At 39.9% G+C, this 22,482-nt stretch overlaps 1 protein-coding gene across 8 annotated transcripts in view; it reads left to right on the top strand.

Annotated features, from left to right (window-relative positions):
- The window catches only part of RALGPS2 (Ral GEF with PH domain and SH3 binding motif 2), a 136,029-nt gene that overhangs the window by 23,569 nt on the left and 89,978 nt on the right, over window positions 1-22,482 (top strand). For all 8 annotated transcript variants that reach the window (XM_075182227.1, XM_075182229.1, XM_075182228.1 and 5 more), the window contains exons 2-4: window positions 15,234-15,380; window positions 16,964-17,071; window positions 19,443-19,493. In XM_075182227.1, coding sequence (XP_075038328.1) covers window positions 15,324-15,380; window positions 16,964-17,071; window positions 19,443-19,493 — 216 coding nt within the window. In that variant the 5' untranslated portion in view covers window positions 15,234-15,323. The remainder of the gene's footprint in view (window positions 1-15,233; window positions 15,381-16,963; window positions 17,072-19,442; window positions 19,494-22,482) is intronic.

Below are 22,482 nucleotides of genomic sequence, written 5' to 3' on the forward strand. Positions count from 1 at the left end.
AATTCAAAGTTTACATGCACAATCCCCAACGTAGGCAGAGAGAGCTCTGCAGCTGCTAAGTGGGATCTGGATCCTGCGAAGTTGGACATCACATATAAAACTTGTTCACATCTATCCTCTGTTAATGGACTTTTTAGCCACTATCTAATGCCTGAAAAGTGCTTTAAAAATAGGATTAATGGATTCCTATGGCTTGTTCTCACATTTGCATTCTATAACTTGCACACAGCATTTACAGATGTGATGCTTTACCCAGTTTCCCACACTATATATGTGAGCACAAGTATGTAGAGTTCCAAAACACACAGCATACAAATCGGAATGTTTAGAGACTTTTCCTACACAGTCCTAACATGATACATCCCTAGGCTCTAATTCTGTGAACTCTGATAAGAGAACACTTGTATAATACTTTACAATTCAGAGTCTGATGCTGCTGTCTTCATTTCCTCCTCAGATTTCATCTGTTTCTCCAGCAGCCTAGTATTCATTATCTCATCCAGTATCTGCTAAGGATTGTGTAGTTAATTGCTAGGAAAAAGTGTTTCTCTGTAAATACCAAGTCAACCATGTACATATCAGTGATGGGGCCGTGCTACGTAATACAGAGGGGGTGGGTAGCGTTTGAAACAGCTTAGACGCGTTGTAGAACTGCCACAATATTGGTTACTTTGTTATGAGGCATTTCATTAACATATATAATTAAAGTTTCCAAGTAACAAGGTCTTCTTGTAGCCAGTGATTGAAATCTATATACTTTTAATTCTCTCTTCCATTAAGAAAACTTTAAAATTTCGATGTGCAATTGCATTTATTCTTTCCAAGTCTACTTGTCACCCACACACAGTGAAGGCAGCCATTGGGTGTACTGAGCCAATAATTCACAAGAATTATTTCACAAGCTTATTAATTCACTTGAAATATTGATATCAGTGAGCTATGCCTCACTGGTGTCACCACTCCCTAGTGAATTAATCAGCTATGTTCTATGGCAGCCTCCACATCCTGTAGGCCTCAGGTGCACTAGAAATGTGCTTCTCAAGGCTGCTAATCAAGTTTAAAGAACATTAGGTGTGATCAGATATGTAGAAATACTATCCCGTGTCATGATAGCTGCCGTATCATTTATAGTCCATAGCAATGTGAAACTTTGTGCTATAAAAGAATCCGTTCCCAAAGATTCTAACTTGTATGCTTCTGTGCACCTTGGCATACAGTTTACAGAACGCTATATTTCCTGTAGACACCCAGCCTTGTGCACATAATCATGTTTTCAATCATATTTATTGTGATTTACTGTTTAAAGGCGCTGTATGCTACTTGATTATTTTTAACTTTCAGTCTGCGCATGATTGACAGAGGCGCATATAGAAAACAAATTATTTTTAATCCACTTTCCATGTGTTGAGATGAATCTGAAACACCTTTATAGACCTAGTCTAAAGGTAAAATGAAAAAAGTAAAGTTCTCAGTTATAAGTGATTCTACGTAACTGTTGGTGATTGGAATGTTTATAAACAGTGACTAGTCTCATTTCCACATGTGGCATTTGGCCAGGATACAAGGGTTGACCTACACAAAGGTTTCTCTTCCTATGTCTCATAGCACTTAATGTCTTTTAAGATTAGCTTTTTATTATGTTTAATTCAAATGATGTAAACATTTTTAGGTGCGATTGTGTCTTTTCAGAGTACCTAACTGGATTAAATCTTCATCTACTGTTCATCCAGCATGCCACCATGTTTTTCCAGAATACTGGAATGCTCACAGCAGTAGATAGTATTTTAAGTAGATGGGCTTTGAGACCTGTGTTAGTGAAGACAGTGCTACTTGTGACTGAACGTGTTATAGGAGGGAATGGAGGCACGCAGGATAATTGGTGTTGGAGATATGTTTATGTGAAATGAAGATCATATATAGCTTTTTACAACCCAGGGAAAATGACATTGACATGTATCAGATTCTATTTATCACTTAAGCTGGGCACATGCTACATTAACGGCAGACAAAAAGGTCGGTACTGAAGCAGATCTGGTTGCAAAATAGCTGTAAAGCTAGGTAGTCGTGCTATTGAATTTGATGGGAACATTATCAGGCATGGTGGAAAATGTGAATAGCAGATAACAGGCCACAATAAAACCAACCGTAATCTGAACGCTTGGCACAGGAGACCTCACCAGTTTAGAAAATACAACAATTTATACAATTCAAATGGTGTAAGAATGCAGCCTGCACACAGACCTAGGACAGTCACCGTTAACTGATAAAATCAGGACTCCGATAAAGAAGGAATAGGCACTTTCAGTACCCCCTATCAGAGAAAATATAGACTGAAAAGAAAACAGAATGGTTTTAAACAAAACACAATGTCCAATATTCTTGAAAAACTTTGAAACTTATATATCCTCTTTCAGTCCCCGTTCCTCCTGTGAATGTACTGGCTGGAAAGGAAGACACTGGTAGCACTCCTGACTCTGTGTATATTTGGAACACGAACAGTTTAGTCGTTGGGTGTTGCAATCCATAGATTAAACGCATCGTGTGTCCTTTAATGCATCGTATTTAAGAGATTCTGTACTGATTGGATTTTGAAAGCTCCTTGCCTATTCCTTCCTTTACTGGTTCTGGACGTCACCAATTTGACCACCAACTAATGTGGCAATATTGACTGATGATCCAATCCTATGTCTGCTCTCGGATCATGTGGATTAACCATGGTTTCAATGTTACAGCGTTGCCAAACTAAATTAAGGGGTGTGTTGAGAACTATGAATAATAATATAGTATTGAAACACAATACATAAAATCACAATTGTGCACCTTTTATATTTTACTAGTTTGACAAATTTGAAAAATTTGGTTGCTTTTCCCTAAATGTGCGTTGTGTACCCTCCATGGTCTACATACATGACGTGTTATGTTGCTGTCATTCAGTAGATTTTCTGTACATGTTGTGCTCGCCTTATACATTATCCTTTGCAAGTACTTAATAAGACAGGCTGTAACTCGTATTGACAGTAAATGTATAATTGTCAGTAAAAAAAAAATATACACTGTCCTTTTAGAAGTCTCCAAATGACTGTAATATTAAAATGTTATACTTAACACAATCGCTATACTGCATATCTTTTTTTTTTTCTTCTCCTGTGAACACACACCCTATATGAATATATAATTTCTTTTTCTGAGCCCCCCCCCCCCCCCCAAATCCTCTTTTCAAATTGTGAACTGTAACATAAGTGTGAATAAAGTCATCTTGGCCCTCCCCCGCTGTGCAATGAGACAGGGATTGGATGACATGATCGGGTTTGAATTGTTGCACCCACTTCCCTAGGGATGTGGGTGGGAAGTGTAAGTGGAGGACTGCTAGTAATTCGGGGGTCTCCCAGACTTTGTGGTAGAGGAGGCAAATATGGGTTACAGTCCCTTCAAATATGTGTTCATCAATCTAGGAAAGGAACCCAGACAATGAATACAATATACAGTACAGCTTAGCAGCATAGTTTGTTTTCAAGAAAGTAAACTTCATATGTACATAAGTGAGCAGCGCTATTTCAATGATTGGGTAAACATTCATGCAAAACCCCCTTCTCCAGTGCTTGGTCTTGGTGCTCTCTGTTGTATCAGACATTGGAAATAACCAGGAGCACTATTGTTTCTTGATGTATTCTAGTGAGGTTCTGATGGAGAGCAGGGATGGTAAATAGAAAAATGTCTATCTCAGGCTTCTCGTGTGCCACTAATCTTATTTTCTAATCAAGTAAAATAAGGGGAAGTACGTAAAACAAGTATTGGTTAGGAAAGCATATGCTGGGCGTTCTGCTCTATCGGGCATCATCACACAGAGAATGGCACAACTTGTTTATATCTGAGAAACTGTGAAGCAGAAAGATGTACAGGAAAGATTAAATATTTCAAATTTTACCTCTGAAAAGTAACTATTTAGCTGCTATGTTCCCCTCTGCCCCCCTCTGGTTGTTTACAGCTTAGTGGTCCCTTTGCTTACACAGGCACGCAGATATTTTAGCATGCAGCCCAACCGGTCACCATGAACTAATGACATCACGAAGGAATGATGCACAAAGGGCCTAATGATTCGGCAATGTTACCAGTGGATGGATGAGCTGAATGTTGTCTCATCCCACAGTGGCTGTCTTCACTGTGTGCTTGTAGCTCAGTGTAGAATGAGCTATGTCACATTTGTATTTACACTGCAGAATAAACGTTTCATTAATAAAACAAGCGGTTTGTTTGTGTCCAAGGCTTGAATGTTTTTCATACTTTCCTCATTTCCATGGCTTTCTTCAGATCTTTCCAGTTCATTTATTCACACTACTGCATGTTACAGATGGCGTTGTACCCTAGTGTTAGATCTATTAAAAAAATTTGGCTTGTAAATGAATCTCTTGTATGTGCAATCCTGTTCATTATCACCATTTGGAAGAGCTGAAAATATGAAAATATTAATCCGTAGTTAAACTGTAAAGCTTGTTAATGAAGCGCTTCTGATGCTACTAAACAGCTGCAACTACTAATAGGTTACTTTCAGACACTGTGTAGCAGAAACTGTGCTCACTGCAGCTCCCTATTTATGGGGGAGGAGAGTGTAGGCTGCAGTTTTCTGTTTGCAGTAACCCCATGATGCTACTTTATCAGAGACTATTTCTCTGCTCCCTGTAGAAATGACATTAGTCAAGGCGTGTTAGGACGACGCTAGGGTAATATTAGCCATCTTAACTTTTCGCTTCCTCATATGTTCCATGTTTTCTGTGTTTTTTTTTTTTGTTTGTCTTTTAACTATATTATAGGGTTATGTTTAGTAGCGAGTGCTTGATGGTGCTTAACTATAGATCTTCTTTTATTTTGCTGTTTAAGCTCTCGTAACTGGTCATTTACATGCTAGAGAAACTTCCTAGAGCTCATGCTTAGCTCTGCACATGCACTAACAGATCAATGCTGTGTTTCCTTCACCGGCCCTCAAGTCCTCCCGAACAGTCCAGGATTTCGGAATATCTGTTCTTGAGTACAGACGACTTGGTGATTTTGGTCATGTTGATTCAATCACCTGTGTTTAAACATCAATATCCTTAAAACCTGGACCGTTATAGGAGATTGAAGACTGGAGTTGAGAACCGCTCACTAAGTGCTTGACTTCCCAGACTACAGAACATGAAGAAAACTAGACTTGGGTCTTTCTTTGGTAGTCATTTGGAGAAGGGTAGAGCTGCCATCCGAAATGGTGGGGCCCAGTACAAATGAAAGACAACTGCTAGTGGGTGTTGGATCTTTGGAATCAGTGGGTTATAGGCCCATAACAGTTTACATGCTTTTACTAGCAGTATAAACCTGACAGTGAGCTGTTAATATTGATTCAAAGTCCTAAATTGTGGGTAGCTTTCCTACTTATTTGCTTTTTGTTTTTGCCCTGTACTTGCCTAGAATTTGTGGTTAAGGAGCCCCCCCTCCCTTTTAATAGATTCAGTTTGGCATAGTTAAATCATTTTTGTCATTGTGTTGTTTGACCTGAGGAGGAAAGGATCTCATCTTTGTAATGTTCAGATATAGAATTTGATAGGACTATACTTTACTTTGGCTATTAACACAATTGCACTGATACTAAAAATGTGCAAGAAGTGCAATGGATTCTTCCAATGAGCTTGGTGATTAATTGGCCAGATTGATATGTGCTAGGTGAAACCATCTGTTGTTGGGATAAGTCTGAAATTGAGTGATTTGTACTACAACAAAGACAGCTGCACCGTTAGGGAAACAGTTGTGTACGATACCACCAGCAGAATCTTAAAGGGACAGTTGTCATGTAAATGTATGCCATAGTTTTCTTATTTTACTCTGCGTTCTCATGATTGCCCTCTGGCTGCTGATGGCAGGTTGCTGATAAATGGCTGTCTCCGCTCTCTGTGACAGGTACACTTTTAGAGCAGGACCTCTATAAAGTAAGTGCGCTGCTGTTTTTTGTTTTGTTGTGAACCTGCCGAGCCCATGATAGAAATCAGTTGAATACATGCACTGCCTGGGATGGAGCAGCTTGAGCACTGGAAATCCTGGAAGAAGGATGAAAAAAACCTGTGTTTATTGTGGTTATGCGGAATCCGTGTCTAATGTGGGAGCAATGTATTGAAAGTTTATGGGTGGTCTTCCTGCCATATACATTGTAACTGTAGGGAGTAAACTGTTTTTGCTGCCAACCCTTTTTTTGTCTTGGATAGCTATTGTGTCTGGAAGAGAACTGGTATTGCATTAAGGGCCTGATGTGATTTTATACAATCTGCTTTTGCTCTGTAGTTTTAGACCATATTGTTTATTATCTTTCATTTGTAAGGTGCCACAGTGCTCTGCAGTGCTGGCTAGTGGGATAAATAGTCCATAAAACAGGGACAAAATAAATGCAGACTTGAAAACAAAGAGAAGGGAGGGCCCTGCTCATGGGAATTTGCATTTTAATGATACATAACTTGTTGTAAGGCTTATGACATACTTTCCTACTCTCCCCAAATGTCCGGGAGACTCCTGAATTTTGGGTACTTCTCCCGAACTCATGGGAGAGCAGGACACCCTCCTGTGCCTAGCCCACTTCTTAGTGAAGCGGACGGGACTGGAGCCTCAAATACGTGAATCACGTCATTTTGGCCCCACAGCACAATGACTTGACCATGGTTGGCATTGTGGGAAGCAGGGCCATATGGCGCACATTGCTGCATCATATTCCCCCACCGCAGATGTCACCTGATCTTCATTTTTGCTGAACATGCTATAATAGAAACGGGGGAGGGGTGTAAAGTTATTTTCCTTCTCTTCCCTCTGTGGCAGCCATCACTAGGATAGCTAGGAAAGTCACACTGGAAGTAAATAAGGTCATATCCTCTCTTCGGTGTCTTTCTCTCCTGCCTAAGCTGACTGTAGGACAGGTTCCTAGCTAGTGTTTTTCATTTGTTCTTTGGAGCTTTCTTGGAAGTTTTATTCCATCTGCTGGGAGAAATGAGGACCCTGCCATAAGGCCTTGTGTGTTGGATGGGATCAGATGGGCGAATGTCTGCCCTGGAGCCACAAACGTACCCGTAGTTATTTTGAGGGGTAGTGATTTGTTCAACTGAGACAAAATAAAATATATTGCAGCCCACAAAGTGTCCGGTTACCCATCACTGGTCTAGAAAAGGAAAAGCAACTTCACTTTTGCAATGGTCATGAAACATGTTAGAATGTTTTTTTAAACTGTATCATGGAATAACTTGTAAGTAAAGTATTGTACAAGCTGTATACAAGCGATCAGTGCGTCATGGCGTTATTGCATGTGCAGTGCATTTAAAGTATAATAATGAAATAAACAATGGAAATCGGCACTTATTAGACCTTTTGTTCGTCCATTTAGTGTGTAATAGCACTGTAGAATTATGCTTCCTCATTTACTTCTGTGTTCTATAAGCCTGCATTGTAAAGTCATGGTCAAGTTGTGAAAAGAGCTATTTTAAATTATATTGTCCTGGACATGGAAGATAACATTTCTTAGTTAAAATGAAAGATGACATTTAGTTAAAATTACTGCTTTTAAAGGGTCTGTAATAAATGTACACTGTGCTGTGTGGTTCCCCTTTGTGCTGTTCCCTAGCAACCTGTCCTATTGCTATGGATAAATAACCCGGGTAGGTGTCACAATTCATTAACACCCGTCACTGCCTTATTTGTCTTTTATTTTGCTTTGACAGAACTGCGGCCTTGTTCTATGTACCAGGAACAAATTGCTGTAATTTGATTATTGATCATAAATGCAAAATGGGTGTTAGTGTAAGTACTTGGGTGTCTTGGGCAATACTGTGCACAGTTAATCCCCCAAGGGGACATTCTCTGGCCGGTCGGCTTCTGCAATCTTCAGGTGCAATTTTCTTGATCCGCTTTATAAAATGAAAGCAGAACAAATCCTTTTACATATTGCTTGTGCCTTTCCCCAGTCTAAATTAAAATGCCAGCTCTGATTTAATAAATGTAGTTATTATTTCATTGTCTGCATTTCTGAGTCTACATTCCTCCATATTTGACGTTAAGCTCATGTACAGCTGGATAAAGCTGCTTGTGTGCAATGGTTACATGAACTCGGTGGAACATGAATTCCTCTACTGTACACAGCAATAAGCTGCCTGTTGTGGGAATGTGCTGGGAGAATGCACACAGTTGTAAGGATGACGTCTGCGTTGGAATCCGTTGTGACAGAGAGGCCACTCTGTCAAGATTCCAGTGTATGAATGTGAAGCAGAATTCAGCTGCTGGCATGCCCATCGCATAGCCTGTGTATACAGCATCTGGTGCATGGCTTTGTCGCAACCCTATAAAAAGTTCTCAACACTTGCAAATGAGTTTGAGATCCTTCTATAGTGCAGCAAATTAGATGGAAACTCAGAGCTGTTACAAAGAAGTGCTAAGGGTTAATTAGTCAGTGAGGTTATGGACTCTGCTGAAGCACAGTTTAGCCTCAAAGACAAATGATCAAAAGGGAACTACCGTATTTGCCGGCGTATAAGACGACCCCCAACATTTCCACTCAAAATATAGAGTTTGTTATATACTCGCCGTATAAGACTACCCTCTTCCGCACACCTTCCACACACCAAATAAAACGTAAAAGAACATCAGATTTGATTTCAACATGTTAATTTATATTCGAATGCCTATGACATGCAGGAAAACTGTCACAAGGCTGTATGTTATCAAACATGTACAGTAAACATAAAACAGTGCAAGTTTATTAAACGTAATTCACTAGTCAATGATAGAAGGAAGATAACAAATAGAGGGAGAGAGCAAGTGCACACTTACCCCTTGGCATAATCTTTAATGCTTTTTCATTTGATTTCCAGTCCCGAACCATCTTTTCTGTTACTCCATATTGTCTTGCAGCAGCACAATTATTATGTTCCATGGCAATGTTTACAACTTTAAGTTTAAAACTTGCATCATATTTCTTTCTTTTTGCTGGTGCCATGATAGGGTTGATAAGGGTTTGACTGCTGGACATTTTCTATGCTGTATTGTGCTGTACAATGGTGCAGTACTGTGGTTGGCTGTTGGCTGTATACAAAGCCTGATTGGATTGGTCCCTGCTCCCTGTCTGCCCTCCCTGTCAGCAGAACGGGCCGGTCACGCCAAAAAGGCTGGCACCCCTGTATCGCTTCTGATGCTCGCGCAGCCACCCTGATGACCCGCCGCGGCCGCACTGGATACCGCGCGATACTGGACCCAGTGTATAAGACGACCCCCCCACTTGGAGGCATGTTTTTCAGGGCAAAAAAGTAGTCTTATACGCCAGCAAATAGGGTATTTCATGAATAGCCAGTGTACCGCCAGCTAGGCCATCATTTGAAGGGAAATATATATTTTTTCCCTTAGTCTACCAATGTATATTTGTCTGCTTTTTTTTTAGGGGGGGGATACTGATTTAATTTGGTTACATTGTAATAAATGTCATGTCTGTGATAGTTGTCGTGCACTGCGGAATTTGTGGAGCCCTATAAACATTGATGATGATGATGGGACTTTGAAGCAATTAGAGCTGCTAATAGCTACTTCCACATTGACGTACCAGATTATTAGAGACGCATCCCAGAATATACTATATGTAAAACTAGACTCCCTATGGAATTTGAGGTATAGAGAGAGACTAGACCCCCCCTAAGGAATTTGGGGTATAGAGAGAGAGAGAGAGACTAGACCCCCCTTCTAAGGAATTTGGGGTATAGTGGGAATGTTGCATTTCCCCCTCAGACATTAGGTTAGGCAGTAAATTTCTCACCCACTATGGACAGTTGCATAAATACCCCCAACACTCATTCTGATATTTCTGTCGTATAAAGGGATATATATCCGGATAAAACTTTATGCTGTGATCTTCTTAAACATGGAGTTGATCGCAAAAAGGACAGAGATATATAGAAAAAAGTCATTCTGGTCAACTTACTACCCCAAATGAACCAATTGTATTCCTAAATGTTGTTTTGTTCAGCATTGTTGACATGGTTTGTGGTATGGTCATATGACGCCTAAAACAAGTCATTTCTACTTATTAAGGGAGATATATTGTATGCAGAGAAACAGAACTTGGCAGCAGTGGACTCACAAGGCTTTCTATGGCATTGATTATTTATGCATTTTTATCTGCCTGTTATGCTTTTTGCGAGGACTCAAATGTACTGTATTATTTATACAAGGGTATCTATTGAAGGACATTAAAGAGCTAATATTTACCAGAAATATATATGAAAGGTGTATTACTGTGCTAAATATCATGCATGCGATCGCTGAAGTATTTATTTTTCACTAAGTAGTCCACTGACGCCTCTACGGCAGATTGACATGTCAGTATGGGGGTGCACAACAGACACACACAGGCAGCCTTTATTTGCTTTGCTTTTTATTGATTGGCTGATTCATACATAGGGGCGGGGCCAGTGATGTCACCGTTACTACAATGACTGCATTCTCAGACTGTTCTCCTTTATCAGATCCCATTAGACCTGTAATCATACCTCCCATCATTTGAACTTGAAAAGGGGCTTTGGCATGCTGGGGGTGTGGCTGTCAAGTATGGACGATCCCTAACCCCTCCCCCATAAACACCCATGCATTGCCACACACCAGCAACAGGTACGTGGGACCTACCTCCCAGCAGTCCTGACTGTGAGAATGACAGGTACAAACATAATGACAGTGGGGTTGAAGTGACAGTTTCCTAAATTTGTGTCTGTCCCTTGTAAATAGGAGTATGTGTTATGCAGTGGGAGGCAATACTTGTAATATGTGACACTTTCAATTTTGGGGCTTCTTTGTCCATTTAATGGAGTTTGTAAGAAATAATATTGGCACAACTTCACATAATGTCATTGAAACATTTAATTGTGCATTTAGCGCACTTTTACTGAGAATGTTCGCTGAATATTTTGTGAAGGCAAATGCAGGAAAATATTTCCACTCACTTCTTGGTATCTGATGAATTCTTGTTGCGTGTCAATTTAATGATTATGTATACTTATTTTTTTGGTCAATTACTTTGATTTTCTTATGTGTCAAGCATCTGGTAGTTAAAGTCCACTGTACTTGTGTAGTTAATACCCAGGTGGCACCCCCATTTTCAGTTTAGAGTTGACGAGAGATGATGGGAAGCCCCATCCAATTTTCTTAACTGCTACACGATTTAAAAGAATACTTCTCTCCCAAGTTCTTCACTTATAACTAAAATAAAGAATTAATGATGCCGCAAAGTTTGACTTCTCCAGCCGTTGCCTGGTAGTGGAGGGTGGATTGCTGCTCTTTAAATATCCTCTTCTGATTGGACTACTGAGTCCGAGAGCTAATGGTGACATTATCTATCCTATTGGGTAAATCCAACTAGCAAAATGCACTGTTATGTATCTGTTTCAGATAACTTTAGGAAGCAAACATTTTGTTGGGAGGGGAGAGTGGTAATTAAATTACTAAAGGGCAATATTACCCCATTTAAGCTTTAGCAGGTTATGCAAGAATAAGCGACATTTAAAATGAAGGAAACCCCTCAAAATAGGAGACGCCAACCTCAATGTACTGTTCTAGCCAGTCACAAAAGGCAGTTTGGGATTGCACTAGCTGCAATGTTATTCAAAAGCATAACTGTCTATGAGCTCCAGTGACTCTGAAATATGGCGTGTCTTTTCACTTTGTAAATGTTTTTCTTAGACTGCAATTAGATGGTGCCTCCCGGCTGTGTTTCGTTTGCATCTGTTGCAGTGTTAAACACTTGTACCAGGAGTCTGTTCTGTTTATTGATGGCACTCGTGCGTGGCCAATGCACCGCTTCCCTGTATTCCTGTTTTCTGCTCTCCCTGGAACCTTGTAATAAATTGTTAAGGATACATTTAGAAAATAACCTTTCCTTCAGGCTACCTGTTCATTGTATCTTAAATTGCTTGGTGCTATGCTTTAAAAAATACTAAATATAGTATATTTAATAAATCCACTTTATAGGAATTTATTGCAGATTTCCTACAAATCCCATATTAAGTGTAGCAAGCAGTAATTGGCTTTAAATGCACCAATATAATACATACTTTCAAAATAAATAAAAAATTTATTTCCTTTTAACATGGCGTCCCTGCAAATATTAGTAACTGGCGTGTTAAGTCGTATTACCACTGAAATCTTACAAATTCCTTTGGGGTTTTTGCATACCATTGTGAGTTTCAGGTTATAAAATTATTATTCATATAGTAGGGTTGGAGAAATCCTTAGGACCCAGGTAGCCTAAAGCATCTAAAAAAATGAAACCATTCCTCTCTCTTAAATGCACCCCTTCAATGTGCAGTGCGCCATCAATGGGACATACTACTTAACTTTTTTTTTTTTCCCCTATGGAACAAAGTAGCCTCAAATTGGGCTGTTTCACCTAACTCTACCAAGTTGGAAAGTAAGGCCTAGACTCCCATTAGGGTAGAGCAGCCCTGCTGCTGTCTTATTGTCTTCAACACTATAGCGCTCCTCCAGGACAGTCTAATACGTCTCTGTACACATGAGACTGATTACCTACACTGTGCTCCAGATACATTGTAATGAGTGGGTGGGGTTTGCAAACACTCTCCCCCCAGAGCAATGTAAAGGTGGGTGGAGACGTATTATCATCCTCTTTGTGGATGGTGTTTTATTTGACATTGGTAAGTAAAGAGACGTAAGTGCATAGCTGGAAAGGGGCTTTTCCTGAGCTGGAGCTGTCTCCCTGAGACTGTATGGTGTGGGCTGGTGATCGAGGCCTTAAACTTGCCTCAATTCTAGATTTCAGAACGGGGCGATTCATCACCTGGATGTTTCAGAGACTGTCTGACTGGTGAAATTGCTGTTGTCTACTCAGGCCATTAGACCACCAGACTTCAAGGCGGTGCTGGGCTGGGGTCATGCCAAGTACTTGAAGACCATGGACAGACTAGGCTTTTTTCATTGTTATGCGGTCCCCTAGAAGGGGACCGCAACATTTGATAATTGTTGCTGCATAAATATCTTAATATCCAACAGCTCATACACACTGTTAATATGCTATGAGACTGTGCTGAATCAAGTATTTCAAGTTAATAAGATCTCTGTGCGAGGTAATATAAGGTATATGGTATTATACAGAGTCCACATGAAGCATTGTACACGTGTTCCTGACACTTCTAAAGATCAATCTCATGTGTCCTTCTATACATGAGATTACTCTGGCGGCGAATACAAGCATTAGCATATAATATAGAAGCCACGGGGCATCCACTGCAAGGGTCAGGGGTCGCTGTGTTTCTTAGGCTAGGTATAGAAGTTTTTTGACCATTTATTGTGCCAAACACCTGATAAACGACTGTTTAGCCCGACATCGCATTAATGTGTGTGCCTATACCATGAGCGAGAGCCGTTCCAAAGTACCGATAGTCATTTCAGTTGATTGCTTCTCCTCTTTAAAAATATCATTCCAACCGCCTTCCTATCCTACAGTATGTATGCACTCACACGACTGTCTGCCCAGGAACCTGTCACTGTGTCTGTGTTAAATGTAAAGTGCGCTGTAGGTGAATTAATTTGTCCGCTCATTCTGAGACTGAATATTTTGTTTCAAAGTCACAAGCTAACAAAATTTATAATGGAATAGTTCAAAAGCCAAAGTTTATTATGTGTGTAATCAATGTGACAGGAATGACTGACTACACTGCTCTTGGATCAGATGAAGAGCACAGAGCTGAAGGTAAATTGTGTATAGTGTGTACACATGAATCGGCAGACTGATTGGAACTTCAGTCGTTTGTAAAATCGTTAGTGGGAACAAATTCGGTTTAAAGTTTTTGCAGTGTGCACCCAGCCTTAGGAGAACTGGTATGAGCCCTATCTTAAACCCAGTCCTCAGACGCTTAAAAATGCATGTTTTCCATACCTCCTTGCTGGAGCACAGCAATTAATCACTGGCTGACACATTGTAACAGATCCACAGGTTGTACTAATTATTTCACTTGTCACCTAGAAAACCTGCAGTATTAGGGGGCCATGAGGACTGGCATTGGGAAACCTTGCCTTATAGAAGGAGTATCATGCTTACTCTACATAAAGCAGCTCGTCGTGTCTGTCTTGCCTGCTGTGACTTGACATAGTATTGAGGGAAGGTCTATAGGCCTGATCAACCTATAGACTTTACCTGATTGTATATTGATATAATGCATTTTATTTTTTGTGATGTGTTTTTAAAATTGTTTATTGTACTCAAACACTGGGCAGTGTTGGTGAGTTATAAATAGAAATCTTTTATTCTCTTGTTAAAATGAAAAACATCTGATTTCCACTAGGTGGTGCTGCTAGCTCAGATATACCTTTTTAATAGGTTATAGAATACCTGGACAATTGTAAATTTTAAAAACAAATGGTTATTTTCTTACACTTAAAATCAAATGTATTTCCAAAGTGTAGATTGTAAGCTCTAGCGAATCCTCACCTTTCGTTTAATTGTTATGGTATTAGTTATTGTATGTGCATTTGCTTTGTTTTTCTGAGTGTACAGTGCTGTGGTATGTGTTGAGACTATATATAAGTAAAGAAATTATAAGTGTCATCTTCTCATGTAGGTATCCTCAAATGTCTAAAATCGCCAAACTTTTTAAAAAGGCTATCCATAGGTTTCCCATGATGCATTTTCCTTGTTACCTGTGTCCCTTTAATGCTGAGCAGAGAGCATTCGTGGGTTTTTAAATTGAACAAGATCCAGCCATTCAAAACTTGGTACCTAATGCTTAGTCACTGCTGAACACATGGGGGCCTGTACGAGCAGTCAACAGATCATCTGCAGTTATGGGCTTAGCAGATAATGATCTAGTAGATTTCCATTCAGTGTATTTAGGACGTTTGCCTTTGTGGCTACATATTTCCTTGATGGTGTCTGACAGTTTGCTCTCCTGTCTTGAGGAACTAAGAACCTTTTCCAGGGTAATGAAGCCGGCACTGGAATTTTAATATGGCTAATTTTGCAAGTCTTTTTATCTGGTTGTCCAAGTCATGCACTTCGCCACAATACTCCTTCTAAATGTTTAGTCTTTTTAATTATCTGGGGACTATTATGATGAATGCATGTACCTCTAGTGTATTTTTGCATTTGTGTTGTTTTTGTTCGTTCCAGGATTTAGGTTAATTGAATTGTATATTAAAATATCATGTATGAGGGTGCTAATCTACCGTATGTATCTTCATTGCAGTATGATGATGCTTCTGCTTCCATGGAGATGAGGTGCTCATCATTTTGAGCTCACTTAAAGAAGGGAGCGAGCACTAATGGTGCCAGAAGAATGGACCTAATGAACGGCCAGGTGAGCACCACTGCTCTCAACGCTAATGCTTCGGAGGTGAGTGGGCAACTTTTTATACATTGTGCCTAAAAGTCCAATGCACCTATATTACTGCAAATGATATTTGATAAAAAGGTCTAAAAAAATGGGGCAGTGGCTACATTTTTACCTATGCAGATCATACTCTTGTCTTTAAGCCAATCATTACAGGTCTCTGGGTGGAGTCTTTGAGTGTAAAATGGATAATATGAGGACAATATGAGTATTTTGTGACTGGAAAAGCCATGGGTGTCTTGCTTTTGTTATCCTGTCTTATTGCAGTAGCCAATCACAATATAGCTTTTATAAGTTACTGAGTTTTATGTTCTGACCTAATTAGCAGCAACAATTGAGAAAAGAGGCTTCACTTTCCCTACAACTGTCCTGTAGTCTGTAAAGCTTATTATATGCCTCTTACATCCCATAAAGAACAGCATCATATTCAGCTGACGCTGAGATTCCTACCCTAGGAACCGGTTGCACCCACTGTAACTAAACTGCAGACACAGATTCATTGTTAAGGATGTTTACATTCATCTGGGTACCTGCTATTGAAAAATAAAAAGGTTGAAAGCCTAAAATTGAATACTCAACGAAATATGGGTCATGTTGGAAGATGTCATGTAGTTTTAAGTTAGGTGACCGTTTAAAAATGTGTTGGCTTTTGTAAATTACTACTAATAATGCGATATATAGAGACAAGGTTTTAGCAGCTCATCAAGGTGGAAAGTACTTTGGATAATGTGATTATAGGAACATAAATTCCTCTACAAAACTAGCGTCCTGTTATGCTGGCCACACAATCACAGTATCTGCAGCGCGTGGCCCTAATATAATGCATAGGCAAACCGAGGTGGGGTTTCCTAGCGCCTGGAAACCCCCCTCCCAGCCTGGGGCACTGTATGCTTGAGGTGGCTGGAACCTGCCCCAGGGACCAGCCACTTTGCAGCTTGTGTGCAGATCATCTCTGTCTGCACTGTTAACAGTCATGCCCTGCTGTGTCTCCCCGCTTCTTTCTCTCCCACTAGTGCTGCTGCACTAACAGTAGTGCACGCATCATTGACCGTGTATATGATGGGGATAGGAAGAGTTGGAGAGCAGTCAAGCACTGTCTAAAATTATAGCCATGCCCCCATGCATGCTGGTCACGCCCACTGGCGGCGTGGCGTGGAAACCCCTCTTTACAAATCCTGCGTTTGCCTCTGTAATGTGAGTGGTCAAAATTGATTGGGTCATCTGCCATTTATGGCTACTGTGATTAGAAGAGGACCACCACACATCACCACTATTGGTCTGTTTGTGCGGCCATCCTCAGGTCGAAAGATGCCACAGTCCTCTTTTAGCATCTTTTTGTCTGACGTGGCTGATGATAGCTTGCCCACAGCAAATATACATAACCCTATAAACCATCAAGTTCTGTTAAGGTATAGTAACTTAAATATATATTTGAATTGGCCCTTTTTATTTAAGGCATATTGTGTTTTAGGTTTAATGGTTCTTTAATGTCACATTTAAGGCGTTGCTGTTGTGATTACATCAGTCACCCTGATAACTGGCTGACTGACCTCCGTCTTTTGTTTTTGTGTTTTTTTTTGTTACAGAAAAGCAGCAGTTCGGAATCATTAAGCGACAAGGATTCTGCTGCCCTGAAGAAAAGCTTTGATGCTGTTGTGTTTGACGTTCTCATGGTTACCCCTGAAGAATATGCTGTAAGTGCTGTGCTTGTAGTTACAAAAGCTGGAAATAATTGTGAGAGACAAAATTCCGTTCGCCACCGGTGGGCTAAGATTAATGTGCTGCTTTTTAAATGTTTGCGTTTGGATAATTGATTTAAACTACTTCATGACTGAATTGGTACGCTCTAGTGAAATTGATATAGATTTTGGACGTATTGGTTATAATTTGAAATGTTAGCTGGCGCCAGATATCCTGCGCTGCCTTTCTTCCACGCCTCCGTAGTGTAACCTTCATAAGTGGGGTCTGCTGGGAGCGCATTTACATATATCATAAAGATTATAACTTTGCTGTATGTATTGTGCAGCATTGAACGAGACCACTGCTGTTTGACACATGATGTCCTATAATAGCAATGCCTTTTCTTACAATGGACAGGATCTACTAGTGTATTAAGGCAGATTTTAAAATAAAGCTACACACAAATGTAAGCAGTGTAAAAGTAAAAAAAAGTGCATATTGCTCTTTCAAGTCTACATCTTTTTATGGTCTAAGGAGGTGAGCTTTGATCTGCACGGTACATTTAGCTCTTTCCTTCTTTGATTCTAGACTCTAGAGTAAAGTAAACCTAGTTCTATAAACGTGTAATAAACCATTCACCACATGTAATGACACATACTGGATAAAATAGCATATCATTATAGAGGAGATATACATGACTTATGCACATTGTAACAATGGAAGTGGTTGTAGATGACTTAAATGTTATACCAGCAGATGCAACCCTACATTGGGTGGTGTATTTTGGCTATAAGAGGATAATGAAAAATAATGTTCTGTCAAAATTGTTCATGGGGGTTATTGAATCTACATAGTAGGAGGTCGGCTACGCCACAGTAAGAGTAGATAATGTAGATTTCAGGTTCTTGTCCAGTCAGCAGCTATAAAAGTTGATCAGACCAAAAGCACAGGTACAGCTGAGCCGTGTCCCATATGTATATGGTTATAATGATCAACTTCTATTCAACACACAGAGGCAGATTCAATTAAGCACATCACGTGAGGCTGCAATGGGACTTCGCACTGAATTAAATTGGAACATGTGATATTTCAATAAATATGGTCTATTGTAGTTTATCCTAAGGGTGGTACCACAAAATAAGCAGATTCAGCCCAAGTGCTGCCAGTTTCTACAGTTCTGTCTTTTTGCTCTCCCACGGCTTTCCTGGAGCTGTCCAGTAGAGGTCCCCATTCTGAATACGGGACCCTGTTACATTGGAAACATTGGGGGTCTGGTTAAGTAACTAGTGTGGAAAAGGAGGGTGCATAAAGCCCTACCCTACCCCTTCTCAATAATCTGTAAAGCAGCATCCTTGAGCTTTAGGGACTAGTTCTACCTAGAGAGGTTCTTGGTTAACATGCTACGTGGATGCAGTGCATGGTCAGGACATCATCATCATCACAATTTATATAGTGCTACTGATTCCGCAGCACTGGACAGCACTCAATCAGTCCCTGCCTCATTGGGGCTAATAGTCTAAATTCCCTAACATACACACAGAAAGACAGAGGAAGAGACTAGGGTCAATTTTGATAGCAGCCAATTAACCTACTAGTATGTTTTTGGCACATGAGAGGAAACCGTAGCTCCCGGAGGAAACCCACGCAAACACGGGGAGAACATACAAACTCCTCACAGATAATGCCATGGTCGGGAATTGAACTCATGACCCCAGCGCTGTGAGGCAGAAGTGCTAACCACTTAGCCACCATGAGCACTATATCTAGTGATAGTTGTAGTTGTTTAGTTTATTGAGTTATTTATTTGTAATTCTAGTTGTTGCTATTGCCCCCTCCCTCCACAGTTACAATTACAGACCCCTATATGTACAGCCTGAACTCTCACAGCAGTCAGTATAAGTACCTTCTGCTGTCCCAGTAACACATTAAATTACCATCTACAAAAAATACTTTTTTATATGGAGATATCTGTATGCAGCAGAGAACAGGGTGATGTTTATAACTTTTAAAATTAGAATTTACCCACATTGAGACACGCACACACTTGTTATATCCTATTGCATCTTTGGTATATTAAGTTGTATTCGCCCAGTTCTACGTTCTGTCATAAATTACAGTCAGATTCTTAGGACTTGAATTGTTGCTTTTCTACAACCTTAGTCTGACCATGTATAGTATGAAAGCCGCCTGTCAGCAAGATCTGTTCTACTGAGTCTCCAGCACCAAATTATAAACAGGTCATACCCCAGAGGGGAAACGTAACATCGGAGCAGATAATATACTGTTAATATGTTTAAACATACATCATCTTCAGCTTAGTGATTTCTGTTTACCTGTTGGATGTGGTTAGTCTTTAGGTGTAATCCTTTGGGCTCTCTCTTGCAGGGTCAGATAACACTAATGGATATGCCGGTTTTTAAAGCCATTCAGCCCGAGGTGAGTAGTTCATGGAATTACAGATCTTAATGTCTAGCAGCCTTAACTTTTTTTCCACGGTCTTAACTCTGTTTGACATCCATATTCGTTTTTTTTGCCTGTTCTGTTCCTCCACGCTCATAAATTCCATGAAAGATGCAAGTATAAAAGTATTTGAGGCCCAGTGCTTCTCATTTACTGGTAACTTTATCAGAGCAGTGCTCATTGGTAAAATTGCTGGGGGCCTTTTTGTCTCATTGTCTTGACTATTTAACGAACATTGGTCCCAATCTGTGATCCTTTTGTGTTGGTCTGATATTGGTGGGAAATAAGTGAACTGTATCAAATCCCATACTAGAGGGCCACAATTGGTCACTACTGCCCTGCTCAATGCCAATCTGTAGGATTGTGTTAACTATTGATTTGCCACAATACTAGCCAGCCATAAAAACATTATGGTTCCTGAAGCCTGATCAGTGACATGTATAGTATTTGACTTCACCTGTCAAAACGCAGCAAACAGCAGTTCTTGTGTGGCAGAGAAGCTGCGTTCAGTTCTTTGTCACTATTGTGCCTTATTTTCCTGTCTGTTTCACTTTTTTTTTCTTTTTTTTTCCCCTCTAATGTGAAAACACCTCTTGCACATAGCCAAGAACGTAGCATCATGCAGAGGGGTGCAGAGTAGCATGAAAAGGGCACTAAACCTAAAATATGAATTATTCCGGTATGAATGGCATTGTAGAACAGTCGCATGTATATGTAAACAGTCCCATACAATGACCATTTATAAGATGCTGTATTATATGGAACCTTGTTATGTACTACACATTACTATCCTCTGTCTGCAGTCATTTTAGAAAGATTCCCTGACATTTTCTTTAATAGGGCTATTTTACCTGCTTATAAGTATAGGTTGAGTTTTATAAGAGTTGCATAGCCCAAAAACTAATTCTGCAATTAAACAATTCTAAGGTAGACTTTATTTCCTGAACTGTACTAGAAAAATTAAATATCTGGTTACTATGGGTTACAGCAGCTTTTAGTACAGTTATGTGATTGGCTTTTCATACCAGGCCCCTGGGATTTTAAATGTTTTAAGCAGCTCTATCATTTAAAGTAATCTGCACTATAGTTTTAGCAGCCCATTAATATCCCTTCAGTCATTTGCTCAATTACATAGGCACTATTGAAACTAATTGTATGTGGAAAGCTGTGATGGGTGATTTATATCCCCACCAGGAATTGCTACAGCAGATCTATTGGAGTGTGGACTTTTACTTATGTTAGCGCTCTCTCTCCTAAATGACTGATCTTCAAACAGTATTTTCATTATATGCGATATGAGCAACATCTCGATGGTCTATTCATCTCTCTGGCTGTCTCTCAAATCCTAAATGAAAATATATTACTCTTGTCAGAAATCAGATTAGACGTTACACTGATGGCAGATTTAATGTCTGCTTTTAGCCAGTTTTTCAGGGCAGTCTTCTTTTTCTCTCAAGACTGTCAAGAAACGACCCATGTCCCTCCAACTCTTTTGCCTCTGGTAATCTCCATGAATTTGTCAGACAGTCGTTGGGTCCCTATTAGGGACTTGGAGGTAAGGTAGTGTATATCCGTGTAGTGTGTATGGAAAGCAGTCATGGCTGATTAGAATAACAGTCCTCAAATTGCTTCGGGTCCAGAGCTGTTTGTCTTGAAACAGTGGGGCTAAGTTTACTTTGCACATTTATTTATACAGTGTTAGGATCAGGAATTAGAAGAATAACAGGTTAACCCTTCCCGGTGTGTTATACATGCATTTTGATTCTAGGATGGGGGGTGGGGGGGCATGGGAAACAATTGGATAACTGGTTTATAACAAAACAGTTTGAATTGGGACCTAATGGGAAAAAGGAATGCCAGGATCCACTCACAGAGAAACTATAGCAGGAGCCTGTGGTCATCCAGATTTGGAACAAAATTTAAAACTATATACATTTATTCATTTAAACTGGTCCCATTGATTTTTTTTTTTTTTTTTTAAATATAGATTAATATATTGCATCGATTTGTTATCTTTTGGGAATTTTCTGCATGTTTCATTGAGTCCAGATTCCCTCACTAGTTTGACCCACACATTGGAAATTAATCATGTAACAACTGATGTTATAGATCTTCTAAAAGTGTTCACTTCCAATGAATAAATAGTTAACCTGAAAAGATAAGCGATGGACAACAGGTTAGAATAAGCTCTTCATATTTTGTATCAAAAAGTGTTTTATGTTATATGGTAGGATAGAACATAGTTATGTAGACGTAGTCCGGTCTCCAACCGACATGTAACTGAGCTGTTTTTTTTAGATGTGTGTCAATAACTCCACTTTTTGCTAATTCAGATTATGTGAATTTGATGAAAGTGTAAAATTCTGTAATAGTTTCTAAGTTGTAATGATTATCCTTTTATAGATAACAGTACAGGTAGGCAAACTGTTCTGTGAACAGAGAAAGGCATTTGCAGTCTAATCACAGAACTCCACGGTGACGTTGAATGTACCTTTACAAGATGCGGCACAGTATATTGACGCTAGTATTATAGAATTCGCAGTTTGTTACTCTAGATTTTCACACATTAAGCAATTTACCACGTTTTTCTCACACCTGTCCTCTTCCTATTAACATATATGGCAAAGGCTTTGTTGGACGGGGGGTAGGGTGGCTTCCTCCCCCTTACGAACTCTGCACACAGTTTCTCTTACCATACATAGTAGAAGCAGCAGGGAGAGGAGGCCCTCCCTGCATCTGCTAACATAATGCTGGCTCTGTGACCTCATCACTGTGGGACGCACACCTATCTTACCCGTTACCTTACTGGAGCGCTGCAACGTCATGTGATCCGGGGCAGAGGAGGACCACTGCTCCTCTACCTGGGGGTGGTATGGTGGATGATAAATAACAGGTGTGATGGTGGGAGGATAGAATTACAGAATATATGAATTAAATGTGGGTTTTAGCGAGCCAGGCCCTCTGT

The sequence above is a fragment of the Mixophyes fleayi genome, chromosome 8, assembly GCF_038048845.1.
Source record: "Mixophyes fleayi isolate aMixFle1 chromosome 8, aMixFle1.hap1, whole genome shotgun sequence".
In the NCBI taxonomy this organism is placed as follows: Eukaryota; Metazoa; Chordata; class Amphibia; order Anura; family Limnodynastidae; genus Mixophyes; species Mixophyes fleayi.